The sequence below is a fragment of the Sorex fumeus genome, unplaced genomic scaffold, assembly GCF_029834395.1.
Source record: "Sorex fumeus unplaced genomic scaffold, SorFum_2.1 ptg000131l, whole genome shotgun sequence".
NCBI classification, from domain to species: domain Eukaryota; kingdom Metazoa; phylum Chordata; class Mammalia; order Eulipotyphla; family Soricidae; genus Sorex; species Sorex fumeus.
The window spans coordinates 21321098-21336882 of NW_026606188.1; the positions used below are offsets into that span (position 1 = coordinate 21321098).

Consider the following 15785-nt stretch of genomic DNA (forward strand, 5'->3'; position numbering starts at 1 on the left):
CCCCAAAATTGCTGCTGTGCCTTTGGCCAGACCCTAACAACCTGAGGCCAAGTTTACCAATAAATCAAATGGCCAAAAGTTAGGTATGTGGGAGACACACCCACAAACCATCTCCGGCTAAGCTATATAAGCTCATTTATAGGGCCTATAGCACAGAGGTAGGTGGGAACCCTTGACTGAGAGTTCCAGGCCCTCTTGGATCAGAACTGGGCCTCCTCCCCCAGTCCCCCAGTTTTCCAGTAGCTTGGCAGTCACACCCACAAACTACCCCCAGAGCCATGTAATCTCACCAATGGCCAAGACCCAGGGACCATAAATTAAAACTCCTGAAAGAGAGTGCCGCAGAATGTGCTGACCCCACGCCAGGCTGTCTTCACTGGAGCACCCCAGAGTGGGGCGGGTGAGAGCCCTCCCTGGCCCAAGGTTACATATGGTAGCCTGCCAGCAGCCAAAAACCTCACCATCACCACAAAGGCTCAAGGCCACTCCTCATGCTTGCAGGCCAAGCCTCACACATGAGTGAAGTCCTACTGAACCCAGGTAATGCAGAACTTTATGATCTTGAACTCTGGGCTCAACAGGACCAGGAGTGAAGATCCTCTGCTCACTTTCCCCAGTCTCCAGTGATACAGGGGTCATGCCCATAAGCCACCTCTTTCCGGCTCCAGATAATCTCGTCATTGGCCACCATCCAGATTACATAGCTGCTTCTCCCAAAAGGGAGCATAACATGAGGCCCCCATAACCATGCCACCGGACTCTGTGCCAGGCTGTTTCACACAGGGCACCCCAGAGGGGGGTGAGTGAGAGCCCTCCCCGCCCCAAGGGACCCAGCTCCAGCAGCCAAAAACCTCCACAACCCAACTGCCACTGCGCTCAAGGCCAATCCCCATGCGCTTGAGCCAAGCCTCACATATGAGTAAACATACTCCTGGACCATGCGGCTGCACATCATAAAACACTCCCTACCCATTCCCCATAATTACCACACCACATTTTAGGGGGTTCAGATAGTAGCCAACAAATCATAGAGGGAAATATATATATGCATATATACGTATTTTCAGATACATATATCAAAGCTCACATCACCCAAACTGTAACAACATGTTAGAGCTATCCTATAGAATGTCTTAATGGCTCCTGCCAAAATATAACAGTCTTCACACAGTTTCCTATATGAACACTTTTTGTAAGCATGTTCAGCAGTTCTCATAACAGACAATACAAAATATATAATTTTGGTTGTATTCTGGGACAGAGATTGGGGTTTGGGATGGAAACATCCCAAATTTGGTGGTGGGAAGGTGTAATGGTGGTGGGATTGGTGTTTGAATATTAAATGTAATCAAACATTGTGAACTAACTTATAAAATTTAAAAAATAATGTTGAGTTTATGCCCAATTCAATCAGCTTACTCAATGGCTGAATAAATAGCAGTGTTCCTACATTATAAAAAAAAAAGTGTTTTTATTATATTCTGTTTACCCAAGTAAAGGACTTGCAAACTTTTTCCTCTATTCTGTAAGTTATCTTTCAATTTCCTGATAGCATCCTTTGATGTTAAAACTATCAAGAATGAAAAGAATCAAGACTAAGCAAGTGTCTTGTATAAAACTGACTTGGGTACAATGCCGGGCACTGAATATGGATCCCCAAGCACTACCAAGAATGCCTGAGTGCAGAGCCAATTGTGGCCTAAAAACCAGCGAGAAAAGAAAGAACCAGTAAAATCTCTCGCGAAGTGGAGTTCATGCCCAATTCAATCAGCCTAATCAATGGCTGAATAAATAGCAATATTACTACATTAAAATAAAATCTCTGAAAAAATTCTAATAGTTGTTTAAAAAAAACACATACTGCTCTTGAAATTTATGTGGAATAATCAGGAGCCATAAGTAGCTGCAATAATATCAATTTATCAATATTTTTAAGCATGGTTGTATATTTTATGTTGTCTAGGAAAGTTTTACCACCATCAGGCCACAAAGATATTACAACATGCATTTCTCATGTACCAATTAACTGTGTGAACATTTCCTTTGTGAACTAAGTTTTGCACATTTTTAAAATTTTAATATTGTGAAATGACAGTACAATAACATTTATGTTCTTAATATTTTTGCTGTACAGTTTATATAATATAGAATCCCATAACTCTCTTATTTTTAGAAAACTGAAGCTCTAAACTTAATCAACAACTCATCATTCTCTACCCTATACAGATAACAACTAGACTTTACTTTTCTAGGTTTAAAACTAAAAAAATAAAGAAAAAAATAATAATCTCAAAAGTTAATAATTTTTAATTATTTTCAAAGTACTATATTAATTGCTATAATATAGAGCTTACAATTCCTATAATCTCATCGGTTAATACTATTAAAATAAAGATTCTGAATACCTTTATCTCGTAAGCATTCAGTTGTTTGGTTTCTGCTGTACCCTTTTTTTTTAAAGCTTTATTCTGTTAAAATAACAAGTTATTTTTAGCACTAATAATTCAAACAATACATCACTGACTTAAATGATAATTACTAAGGGAAAGAAATTTATTCTCTAAAACTACTAAAAGTGATTTTTAGAAAATAGCTCTAAATTAAAGAAACTATAGTACTGCTACACAATGAAACACTACGCAACAGTTAGGAAAAATGAAGTTATGAAATTCGCTTATAAATGGATGGACATGGAGAGTATCATGCTGAATGAAATGAGTCAAAAGGAAAGAGAAAGGCATAGAATGATCGCACTCATTTGTGGGATACAGAAAAACATAATATAATACCACCCAAGGACAGTAGAAACAAGAGCCAGGAGGACTGCTCCACAGTTAGAAGCCTGTCTCAAATGCTAGAGGAGAATGCAGTTGGGATAGAGAAGGAATCACTATGACAAAGACAGTTGGAAATGATCACTCTGGATAAGAACTGTGTACTGAAAATAGGCAAAGGAACAAACATGATAACCTCTCAGTATCTATACTGCAAACCCCAAGATGAGGGGGGGAGGGAGGGAGGGAGGGAGGGAGGGAGGGAAGGAGGGAGGGAGGGAGGGAGGGAGGGAGGGAGGGAGGGAGGGAGGAAGAGAAAAGGAGTAGGGGAGAGGAGGAGAGGGGGAGAGAAGGAGAGAGGGGTAAAGGGGAAAGAGGGGGGAGAGAGGGGGGAGGGAAGGAGGAAGAGGGAGAGAGAGGGAGGTAAAGAGTGAGGAATGGAGGGAGGGATGGGGAGAGAGAGAAAGAGAGAGAGACAGACAGACAGACAGACAGAAGGGGTCCAGGTGACAGAAAAGAAATTAGGGACATTGGTGGTAAGAAATGTGCACTGGTGGAGGGATGGGTTTTGGAATAATGTATGACTGAAACCTGATCATGAACATTTTTGTAACTGTGTATCTCACAGTGATTCAATTAAGAAAGAAAGGAAGAAAGAAAGAAAGAAAGAAAGAAAGAAAGAAAGAAAGAAAGAGAGAGAGAAAGAAAAGAAAAGATGAAACAGCACTCAACTTGAGATTAATCCCTCAGAAATTACTAGAATAAGCTATTAATTTTCACTAAGTACACACCACTCTGCTTTAATAATCAGAAGAGTATGGGTAGCACTGACATTTTCTGGTCAATGTTAAAATATGTGAAAGGCTGAAAAAAATAATTTTGATTTTGAGAATCAATACATACCTCCTGCTGGAGTTCTTCAAGGTTCTTGCTTTTATTTTCAACTTGCTTCCTTAAACTGTTACACTAAAAATTTGTAAGAAATTATTTTATTGGATATTCAATTTTAAGTTCTTAGCTATTTGTTATTGTTTTTTGTTTGGGGAGCACACTCAGCTGAGCTAAGGGATTGCTCTTGACTCTGCACTCAGGAATCAATCCTGGAGGGTTCAGGGGACATATGGGATGCTGGGGAGAGAACCCAGGTCAGCTGTGTGCAAGGAAAGCACCCTTCCCTTTGTATTCTATCTCCAAGCTCACCCCTCATTTTGAGGGGAATTTCACCTGGATACAGATGCAGAATTGAATTAGGTTACAGTTTAACACAGACCTGCCATGCTACACAAGTAGCATAGATTTCTAAAGGGTTCTAAAATATAAGCAATTAATTTATTCTATTTACCATCAAAACAGAAATAAACACCAATAGAAGCAATCTTAACCTCTTCAGAGGCACAAAATGTTCAAATACTTTTAAAACTCATGTGAATCATAGTCAGCTACTATTCTGAAAATTAATAATATATGGCATTACCTCTTGGGGGAGCTGTATGCAAGCTGTGTGTACTCCAGCCTTTGAGCTTCCTTCCCAGCCCATAGCACTATTTCCTATAAGGGTTTTATTTTACCTTAATATGCTCTGTCCCCACAAATAATGTTATTTCCAGAGTGGGGGGGGGGGATTTAAGTCATAAGAAAGCTTAATTTTTAAATTTACGGTATGAGAATATTTTAACTGATTTTTATAGCAATTTGACTGGATATCTGGTAGAATGCCCTATACAAATATTAAAAATGTTTTCTATGATCATAAGTCAATTTTAAGAAAACTATGTGCACAGAAACAAATAATTTTATATTCACCAGAAATATAGATAGGAAAACAGAAGCTAGTAAGCAGAGATCCAAATTTCAAAAATATTTTCTTGAGGACCACCATACAGAAAGTCGATTTTAGGAAAAGCATGTGATGGGGGAATAAAGAGAAGGAAGAAATGAATTGGGATAAGCAGCTAAGTAAAAACACCTCACACAAAGGAAGTATCACTTTCAGAAAACACACTGTTTATAGAACTGGGAGAGATGCCAAAAATGGTTCTTGAAGGAATCAACAGCAGAGGTTTAAAAAAAAAACCCTAAAGACTGAAATCTTAAGTCACTATTATAAGAAATAGACACAATGTGGAATTGAGGTTTAGTTTTTGTTGGTTTTGTTTTGTTTTAGTTTTTCGGTCACACCTTACAAAGCTCAGGACTTACTCCTGGTTCTGCACTCAGGGATACTTCCTGGCAGGGTTTGGAGAACCATATAGAGTGCCAGGGATTGAGGCCAGGTCAACCATGTGCAAGGCAAGCATCCCTACTGATGTACTATTTATCACTCTGGCCCCAGAACTGAGGTTAAAAGAAAGAAATAGGGACCAGAGCAATAGCACAGCAGGTAGAGCATTTGCTTTGCACACTGCTGACCAAAGTTCAATTCCCAGGATCCCATACGGTTCCCTGAGCACTGCCAGGAGTAATTCCTGAGTGCAGAAACAGGAGTAACCCCTGTGCATCACTGTGTATTACCCAAACAAAAAAAAAGGAAGAAAGAGTGAGCTGAAAATATCTAAGGACTAAATGGTACAGAATACTGGTTGGCAGACTGGTGGTGGGCATAGTAGTTAACACACTGTACCCCTAAAACATAAAAAACATTTATACTACTATAAACCAATGTTAACTCAGACAAAAATTATATGAACCAAAATATCTTGCTACTCTAAAAATATTCACAGAAAGTGCACTTACTAAGAATGTAAAATTTTTCCAAAAAAGAAAGAGTTACCTAAGGAGGGGTATAATAAAACTGCTCTTTGAAGCAAAATTTCTGAACTCAGAATTTCTTCAAAAAAGCCTCCAATAAAAATCCTACATTATTCCACAAAGTCTTTAAAGGAGAAAGATTCTATCAGATATATATATATATATATATATATTATTACATCTCCATTCTAAAATATATTTTGCAATTTGACAGTACCTTGTTTTCTAATATCTTCAACTGTTTATCTTTTTTCAAAACTTCACATTCAATGTTTCGGGTCTAAAAAAAATAGTATTTTATACCACGGTAAACAATGTTAACAGATTTTCTATTTTTAGTATATTTTAATACATGTAAATATAAAACTTATTTTTACATTTTGAAACAAGAATAGTTACCAGTCCTCTTTATTTAATTCCCTATCCTTTGTGGGCAGGGAGTGAGGTAGGGGGTGGCACACTCTACATCCTGAAGTGCTCAGGGGCTACTCTTAGGAGCACCTTGGGGGACCATATACTTTGAACCAAAATCTCCCACATACAAAGCAAGAGTTCCACTCATTAAGTTATCTTTCCAGTAGCCCTATCCTATGATTAAAAAAAAAATAAATTGCTCATTCATCCAGGTACCCGCCCAGTGGCAGGGCCGCATCACGGGGCTGTGCATCTAACTAGATCCTCTGAAAATGGCTGGTTTTCACCCATGCTCTGTGGGGGATGGAAATTGAGGGCAAACTGCACAAAACCAAAGCTGCACCGTTCCAGGCACCCTCTCCTCATTCATCCAGGTACCCGCCTGGCGGCAGGGCCCCTTCCCAGTGCCGCGGCCGCATGAGTTATCTTCCCCCTACATATCCCATAGGACCATCAGTTACCCTCTTAGATGGAACTTTCACTAGGTTAGCTTATCCACCAGAAACACACTAACCAATAATTAAGCCCACCTCAATTCATTCTGCATCTCAAGCAGAATAGTAACAGTGACTGTGAAGGTCTAAACCACACCAGTCACAATGGTAAAGCAACTTCTTAAAGAGGCTAGCCCAGAAGATACCAACAGTAATGAAGTGCTAGACAACCTCTCTGACAAAGAATTTAGAAGGGAGCTACTGAGGATGCTTAAGGAGCTAGAAGAAACAATGGAAAGCAATGCCAGTAAAAGACAAGAGGAATTGAAGACAGAAATGAGAACAATGCAAATAAAATTACAAATGGAAATGTCAGACCTGAAAAACCCGGTAGGCAAATTGAAAAACTCAGTGGAAGGCCTCAGCAACAGAGTAACAGCTGCTGAGGACAGAATCAGTGAGCTCGAAGATGAAGTTCAGAGACTCTCCAGAAAAGAGCAGAAAATGAAAAAGCAACTCACAATTCAGGAATAGATGACAAGATCATGATGAAGCCAAGAGGAGTAACATAAGAATTAATGAAGTCCCAGAGGGACAGGAAGAAAACCCTGATGAAGAAGAAACTGTCAAAGACATCACTGCTACGACGTTTCCAGAGCTGAGGAAAACATGCGCCCACATTCTGGAGGCCCGAAGGGTACCAGCAAGAAGAAACCTGAATAAAATTACCCCAAGACACATCCTGGTCAAAAAAAACAAAACATTAGAGACAAAATTCTGAAAGCAGCAAGATCAAAGAAAGAAATTTCCTAAAAAGGAGCATCCTTAACATTAACAGGTGATTTGTCTGATGAAACCCTCATGGCCCGAAAACAGTGGTGGGATATAGTGAGAAAACTCAATGAAATACCTTTATGCCCTACCAAGGTCACCAGTTGCCCCCCACGAGCGGCTCTCCGGCACGGCCAGGGCCCCAGAAGCACAAGGACTTAACGCAGAAAACCAGCCGTTTGGATCAGAAAAGCGAATGGACTATGTGTTAAACCACGCCATCATGCCTGCCCGGAGGGGAAAGGGTGATGCCCCATTCGCCCTCTCCTCTCTGGAAAGAAAGATGGCGGCCGCATGGGAGCCTTGTGGACAGCAGGTTTGAGCCGGGGGTGGGGGCGGCAGGGACCTCATGGGAAGGGGGGTGTTCCGGTCCATCCTTCACGCCCTACCGAGGTCACCAGTTGCCCCCACGAGCGGCTCTCCGTCACGGCCATGACTCCAGAGCACAGAAACCAATCTCTTAACTATCTAATTTTTAATAGAAATACTTCCAGGGTTAATAAGTAAAATAGCAGAAATCCAAAACCGCGCGGCCGCAATAGCAGCCGCGTGACATCATTTAATTCTTAAAACCCAGCTGTAGAAAGCAAATCATTTCACAACGCTTTTTCAGCATGTTTGATTTGGGGGGGGGGGGGGGGTCGTAAACTCTAAATAATAATGGTGCATCTTTTATCGAAACAATGAATCTAGTCAAAGTAGATAGTGTTAACTAGAACTCATCTGCCTCACAGGAATTGGGAGGGGTGGGACGTGGGGTTCTATTGGGGTTCGCGGTTAAAAATAAGTATTGGTAAAGGGAAATGTGTTTGATATTTACATGACTGAGACCTAAACCTGAAAGCTCTGTAACTTTCCCCACAGTGATTCAATAAATAAATAAATTATAAAAAAAAAAAGAAAACTCAATGAAATAAATGCTTCACCAAAAATACTTTACCCAGCAAGACTCTCATTCATAACAGAAGGAACAACACACAGTTTCACAGACAAACAACAGCTCAGGAACTTCAAAGACTCAAAATCATGATTTCAAGAACAACTAAATGGGCTACTTTAAGACAAGACAGACCCCTCAAATACACCAAATTTCGACAGAAAAATGGGACAAAACCCCTAACAATAATCTCTCTCAAAGTCAATGGGCTAAACTCACCAATTAAAAGATACAGAGTGGCAGGATGGATTAGAAAATTGAACCCAACATTCTGCTGCTGCAAGAAACACATCTCAAAAGTCAAAGCAAACACAGGCTCAGAGTCAAAGGCTGGAAAACAATCATACAGGCAAACAACTCCCATAAAAAAGTTGGGGTAGCCATCCTAGTATCAGACCACACTGATTTCAGACTGAAGAAGGTGATAAGAGACAGTGAAGGCCATTTCTTATTGATCAAGGGATCTGTACAACAGGAAGAACTTACAATAATAAATGTATATGCACCTAATGAGGGACCAGCAAAATACTTAAAACAACTACTCATAGACTTGGAGAAAGACATTGATAGCAACACGATACTAATGAGAGACTTCAACACTGCTTTATCAGCTCTTGATAGATCAACCAGACTCAAGCTTAGCAAGGGCATACTTCATCTGAGGGAAAAAATGGAAGAAAGGGACTTAGTAGATATATACAGGACAATTCATCCTCAAAAAGCTTAATGCACATTCTTCTAAAGTGTGCATGGAACACTCTCCAAGATAGACCACATGCTGAGCCACAAAACATACCTCCATAAAATTAAGAGGATAGAGATTGTATCAACAATCTTCTCAGACCATAATGCGCTGAAATTAGAAGTAAATCACACACACAAAAAGAAAACTAAATCAAATACCTGGATATGAAACAGTTCACTTTTGGACAATGAATGACTTAGAAAGGAAATGAAAGAGGAAATCAAAAGATTCCTGGAAATGAACAAAAATGAGGACACAAGTTAACAAAACTTATGGGACACAGCAAAGGCTGTGTTAAGAGGAATGCTTATAGCTCAATAAGCACTGCTCAGAAAGGAGGAGTGAGCCCACATAAGTAACCTAACCTCAAAGCTTAAGAGCTTGGAGAATGACCAATAAAAGGAGCCCAATCTGAATAGGAAGAAGAAAATAATAAAACTCAGAGCAGAGATTAACAAGATGCAACCCCCCCCCCCCCAAAAAAAAAAACAATTCAAAAGATCAATGAAACCAAGAGCTGGCTCTTTGAGAAAATAAACAAGATCAATAAGCCTCTAGCAAAACTCATAAAGAAAGGGAGAGAGAAAACCCTAATAAACCGAATCAGAAATGAAAAGGGGGCCATTAAAACAGAAACTACAGAAATTCAGAGGATCCTCAGGGAGTACTTTGAGAAGCTTTATGCCACAGAACACGAAAACCTCGAGGAAACGGATAAATTCCTAGATTCCTATAGCCTCCCAAGGTTGAACCAAGAAGACCTGGAATACCTGAACAGACCTATCACCATCAAGGAAATTGAAACGGTAATAAAAAATCTCCCCAAGCACAAAAGTCCTGGCCCAGATGGATTCATAAGTGAATTCTTCCTATTCTTTAAAGAGGACTTACTGCCAATCCTCTTTAAGCTTTTCCAAGGAATTGAAACATCAGAAACACTTCAAACAGTTTCTGTGAAGCAAATATCACCCTGATACCAAAAGCAGAGAATTACAGATATCACAAAGAAAGAGAATTACAGGCTGATATCCTTGATGAACACAGACGCAAAGATCCTCAAGAAACTATTAGCAAATAGAATTCTATAACTCATCAAAAAGATCATACACCATGACCAAGTGGGATTCATCTAGGGGATGCAAGGATGGTTTAACATTCGGAAATCAATCAATATAATCGATCATATCAACAAAAGAAAAGATAAAAACCATATGATCATATCAATAGATGAAGAGAAAGCATTTGACAAGATCCAGCACCTGTTTATGATGAAAACCCTTGCCAAAATGGATATAGAGGGGACTTTCCTCAATATGGTTAAAACCATCTACCACAAGCCTATACCAAGTATCAACCTCAATGGAGAAAAACTGAGAGCCTTCCCCCTAAGATCAGTGACGAAACAATGATGCCCACTCTCCCCACTGCTGTTCAATATAGTACTGGAAGTACTTGCAATAGCGGTTAAGCAAGAAAAAGATACTAAGAGCATTCAGATAGAAAAGGAAGAAATCAAGCTCTCACTATTCATAGATGATATGATATTATACTTACAGAACCCTAAAACTTCTACCAAGAAACTCCTAGACACAATAGACTTGTATAGTAAAGTTTCAGACTATAAAATCAACACTCAAAAGTTCATGGCTTTCCTATACGTAAATAGTGAGAGAGAAGAAAGTAACATGAAAAAACAATCCTGTTCAAAATTGTGCCCCAGAAAATCAAGTACTTAGGAATCAGCTTAACTAAGGAAGTAAAAGACCTGTACAAAGAAAACTACAAAATGCTACTTAAGGAAATAAAGAGAGGACATGAGAAAATGGAAAGATATCTCCTGCTCATGGACTGGGAGAAATAACATGGTCAAAATGGCACTACTTCCCAAAGCATTGTACAAATTCAATGCAATCCCTGTAATGACATTCTTCAAAGAAATGAAGCAAATACTCCTGAAATTTATACGGAACAATAAGCCCCCACGAATAGCTAAAGCAATTCTTGGGAAAAAGAAAATGGGAGGAATCAACCTCCCTATTTCAAACTCTATTACAAAGCAGTAATAATTAAAACAGCATGGTACTGGAACAAAGGCAGAGCTGCAGACCAATGGAACAGGGTTGAATATACTACTGACATCTCCCCCCAGACATATGATCATCTAATCTTTGATAAGGGAGCAAGAAATGTGAAGTGGAGTAAGGAAAGCCTCTTTAACAAATTGTGCTGGCAAAACTGGACGGCTGCATGCAAAAAAATGGGCTCAGATCTGTGCCTAACACCATGTACAAAAGTAAGATCAAAATGGATTAAAGACCTCAACATCAGACTGGATGGAATCCATAAGGTACATTGAAGACAAAGTTGGCAAACCCTCCATGACATTGAAGCTAATGGTATCTTCAAAGATGTCACGCCACTGACCAAGCAAGTGAAAACAGAGATAGACAAATGGGACTATCTTAAACTAAGAAGCTTCTGCACCTCCAAAGAAACTGACCAAAATACAAAGAGAATCTACAGAATGGGAAGGGATATTCGCCCGATAAACATCTGACAAGGGGTTGATATCAAGGATATACAAAGTACTGGTTGAACTCCACAAGAAGAAAACATCCAACCCCATCAAAAAATGGGGCAACAAAATGAACAGAAACTTCCTCAAAGAAGAAATATGAACGGCAAAAAGGCACATGAGAAAATACTCTATATCATTAATCATCAGGGAGATGCAGTTCAAAACAACAATGAGATATCATCTCACACCACAGAGACTGGCCCGCATCCAAAAGAATAAAAGCAACCGGTGTTGGCATGGATGTGGCAAGAAAGGGACCCTCCTTCACTGCTGGTGGGAATGCCGACTTGTTCAGCCTCTTTGGAAAACAGTATGGTCGATTCTCAAAAAATTAGAAATTGAGCTCCCATCTGACCCTGCAACATCACTCATGGGAATATAGCCCAGAGAGGCAAAAAAGTATAGTCAAAGTGACATCTGTACTTGTTTGTTCATTGCAGCACTCTTTACAATAGCCAGAATCTGGAAAAAAACCAAGAACAGATGACTGGTTAAAGAAACTTTGGGACATCTACACAATGGACTACTATGTAGCTGCTAGAAAGGATGAAGTCATGAAATTTACTTACAAGTGGTACTACATGGAAAGTATCATGCTAAGTGAAATGAGTCAGAAAGAGAGGTACAGACATAGAAAGACTGCATTCATTTGAGGAACATAAAGTAACAAAATAGGAGACTAACACCCAAGAATAGCCAAGATAAGCACCAGGAGGTTCACTCCATGGCTTGGAGGCCAGCTGCACATGCTAGGGGGGGAAAGCAGCTCAGACAGAGAAAGGAGCACCAAATAAAGGGTGTTGGGAGGATCCTCCCAGGATGGGAGATGCATGCTGAAAGTAGACTATAGACTGAACATGATTGTCACTCAATGCCTCTTTTGCAAACCACAGCATCCAAAAGGAGAGAGAGAGAACAAAAGGGAATGCCCTGCCACAGAGGCAGGGAGGGATGGGGGTGGGGGGTGGGAGGAATACTGGGATCAGTGGTGGTGGAAAATGGGCACTGATGGAGGAATGGGTACTCGATCTTTGTATAATTGAAACCCAAGGACAAAAATTTGTAAGTCTACAACTGTACCTCATGGTGTTTCACTAATAAAATTTTTTAAATTAATAAATAAAAGGAACTATTTGGCAAAGTAAAAATAAATAAATGAAAATTAAAACATGAAAAAAATGAAATTGCTTTTTTATTACAGTTTATGTTAATATTAATCATTCTTAACTCAGTATCACTTAGCAATATTTCCCAGGTTATCTTGAGTTTTCTTGTATATAAAATGAATAGTCTTTAAAATGTACTTCAAAAACATCTGTTTATCTGAAACTCGTAACAACCCTATGATAGAGAAAGGAAAGGTATTATCTTTATTTTAGAGATGAGGAAATTGATGCTCAAATAGTTTGTATAAGTAATGCTTAAAAAAAAAACTCAATGTCAGGGAAAATACTTGAAAAATGATTTCAATCTAGAATCGCTTTGCTCAGCAGGTTGACGACCACATGGTGGACAGAACTGAACCCATGCCTCCTGCATGTAAAGCAAGTGTTAAGCCCTTTGAGAAATCCCTCTGGCTCCAAGTCAATTATTACTGTAGGTAAAATTAAATCTAGCAACGAAAAGCTTAAATAAACTAACAATTTGTTTTGTATTTTGTTTTTCCTTAATAAATCATTAATATTTTCTACATTTCTCATTGCAAGGTTTTGCTTTTACATTAAAGATTAAATACACATTTTTCCCATCACAAATAAGATATTCTGAGGCAGCTTCTGAAACAAATTTAAAGTAGTTAATTATATTCTAAACTTTTACAAGATTGACTTCCTTTTCTTCCTTGTTGAATTTAATTTAAAAACATGAAACAACAACAACAAAAAGCCTTTGTGAGAAAAAAATGTAATAGTCTCTGCACTGATCTTCAACCACTAGTCCACAGACCAATGCTGGTCTGCAGGTGTAGAAAGGTTTAAGAATGCTACTCTCCGCCCAGGATGGGATGCATGCTGAAAGTAAACTATAGACCGAATATGACTGCCACTCAATGTCTCTTTTGCAAACCACAGCACCCAAAATGAGAGAGAGAACAAAAGGGAGTGCCCTTCCACAGAGGCAGGGTGGGATGAGGGATGGGGAGTGGGAGGGATACTGGAACTAGTGGTGGTGGAGAATGGGCACTGGTGGAGGGATAGGTACTCGATCATTGTACAACTGAAACGCAAGCACAAAATATTGTAAATCTACAACTGTACTTCATGTTGTTTCACTAATAAAAATTAAAAAAACAAGAATACTACTCTACATAATAAAAGATGTCAACTCTACTACTTCTTAATCATGTCATCTTTAAACATTTTTTTTGCCTTTATGAAGTAAAAAGCGTAGAAACTACATGAAGCCTAGTTTCTTCATGGCAAAAATGACTTCCAGTTAAATAGATAAAATAACATACACAAAGAATCTAAACTGGTCCTGGTCATTAGAAGCCCTTAAAATGTTAGCTCAAGGTAAAATATTAGGGCCAGAGATATTGTACAGAGGTTAAGGTGGTTTCTTTCATTGCATTCTCCCATTCTCTCTGGTGTTCAAATTCCCAGCACAGCACACAATCCTCAAGCCTGTGAACATAGAGCCATGAACAGCTGGGTGGACATACAACCCTCTCCCCCGTGGACATCCAAAACTGTTACTTCATTTCATCCTCGGACTTTTCAAACAACCCTATAAGTTTCTAACATGTAAATATAATTATGACACTGCTCAAGAACTTTCATAGTTTCTTAAATATGTGAGATATTTTTTTCTCATCCTACCAAGCTCTCTCATACTTCTTTTAAAATGTGTTTGTTTCTGACATCTCCCCTCAATCATATGATCATCTAATCTTTGATAAAGGTGCAAGCAATGTGAAGTGGAGTAAGGAAAGCCTCTTTCACAAATTTTGTTGGCAGAACTGGACGGCTACATGCAAAAAAGTGGGCTCAGAACTCTGCCTAACACCATGTACAAAAGTAAGATCAAAATGGATTAAAGACCTCAACATCAGACCAGAAACCATAAGGTACATTGAAGAAAAAGTTGGCAAAACCCTCCATGACATTGAAGCTAATGGTATCTTCAAAGATGCCACGCCACTGGCCGAGCAAGTGAAAACAGAGATAGATAAATGAGACTATCTTAAACTAAGAAGTTTCTGCACCTCAAAAGAAACAGTGACCAAAATACAAAGACAGTCTACAGAATGGGAAAGGATATTCGCCGAATACACATCTAACAAGGGGTTGATATCAAGGATATACAAAATACTGGTTGAACTCCACAAGAAGAAAACATCCAACCCCCATCCAAAAATGGGGCAATGAAATGAACAGAAACTTTCTCAAAGAAGAAATCCAAATGACAAAAAAGCACATGAGAAAATCCTCTACATCATTAATCATCAGGGAGATGCAGATCAAAACCACAATGAGATACCATCTCACACCTCAGAGACAGGTCCACATCCAAAAGAACAAAAGCAACCGATGCTGGCGCAGATGTGGCGAGAAAGGAACATTCCTTCACTGTTGGTGGGAATGTCGACTGGTTCAGCCCTTCTGGAAAACAGTATGGACGATGCTCAAAAAATTAGAAATTGAGCTCCCATTTGACCCAGCAATACCACTCCTGGGAATATATCCCGGAGAGGCAAAGATGTATAGCCGAAGTGACATCTGCACTTGTTTGTTCATTGCAGCACTCATTACAATAGCCAGAATCTGGAAAAAACCTGAGTGCCCAAGAACAGATGACTGGTTAAAGAAAATTTGGAACATCTACACAATGGAGTACTATGTAGCTGTTAGAAAAGATGAAGTCATGAAATTTATATACAAGCGGTACAACATGGAAAGTATCATGCTAAGCGAAATGAGTCAGAAAGAGAGGGATAGACATAGAAAGATTGCATTCATCTGGGGAATATAAAGTAACAAAATATGAGATTAATACCCAAGAATAGCTGAGATCAGCACCAGGAGGATTACTCCATAGCTTAGAGGCCAGCCAAGCATTCTAGGGGAAAGGGAAGCTCAGATAGAGAAGGGAGCACCAAATAAAGGATGTTTGGAGGATCCTCCCAGAAGAGGAGATGCATGTTGAAAGTAGACTATGGACTGAACATGTTTGCCACTCAAAGCCTCTTTTGCAGACCACAACACCCAAAAGGAGACAGAGAACACAAGGGATTGCCCTGCCACAGAGGCAGGGTGGGATGGGAGGGATGGGGGTGGGAAGGATATTATCCATGGTGGTGGAAAATGGGCACTGGTGGAGGGATGGG

At 39.4% G+C, this 15785-nt stretch overlaps 1 protein-coding gene across 1 annotated transcript in view; it reads right to left on the minus strand.

The window, feature by feature from the left end:
- SYCP1 (synaptonemal complex protein 1) overlaps positions 1–15785 on the minus strand; it is a 152338-nt gene that overhangs the window by 78476 nt on the left and 58077 nt on the right. The window contains exons 21-22 of the mRNA XM_056139140.1: positions 3678–3740; positions 2406–2468 (exon numbers count right to left, since the gene is read on the minus strand). Of these exons, the coding sequence (XP_055995115.1) occupies positions 2406–2468; positions 3678–3740 (126 nt within the window). The remainder of the gene's footprint in view (positions 1–2405; positions 2469–3677; positions 3741–15785) is intronic.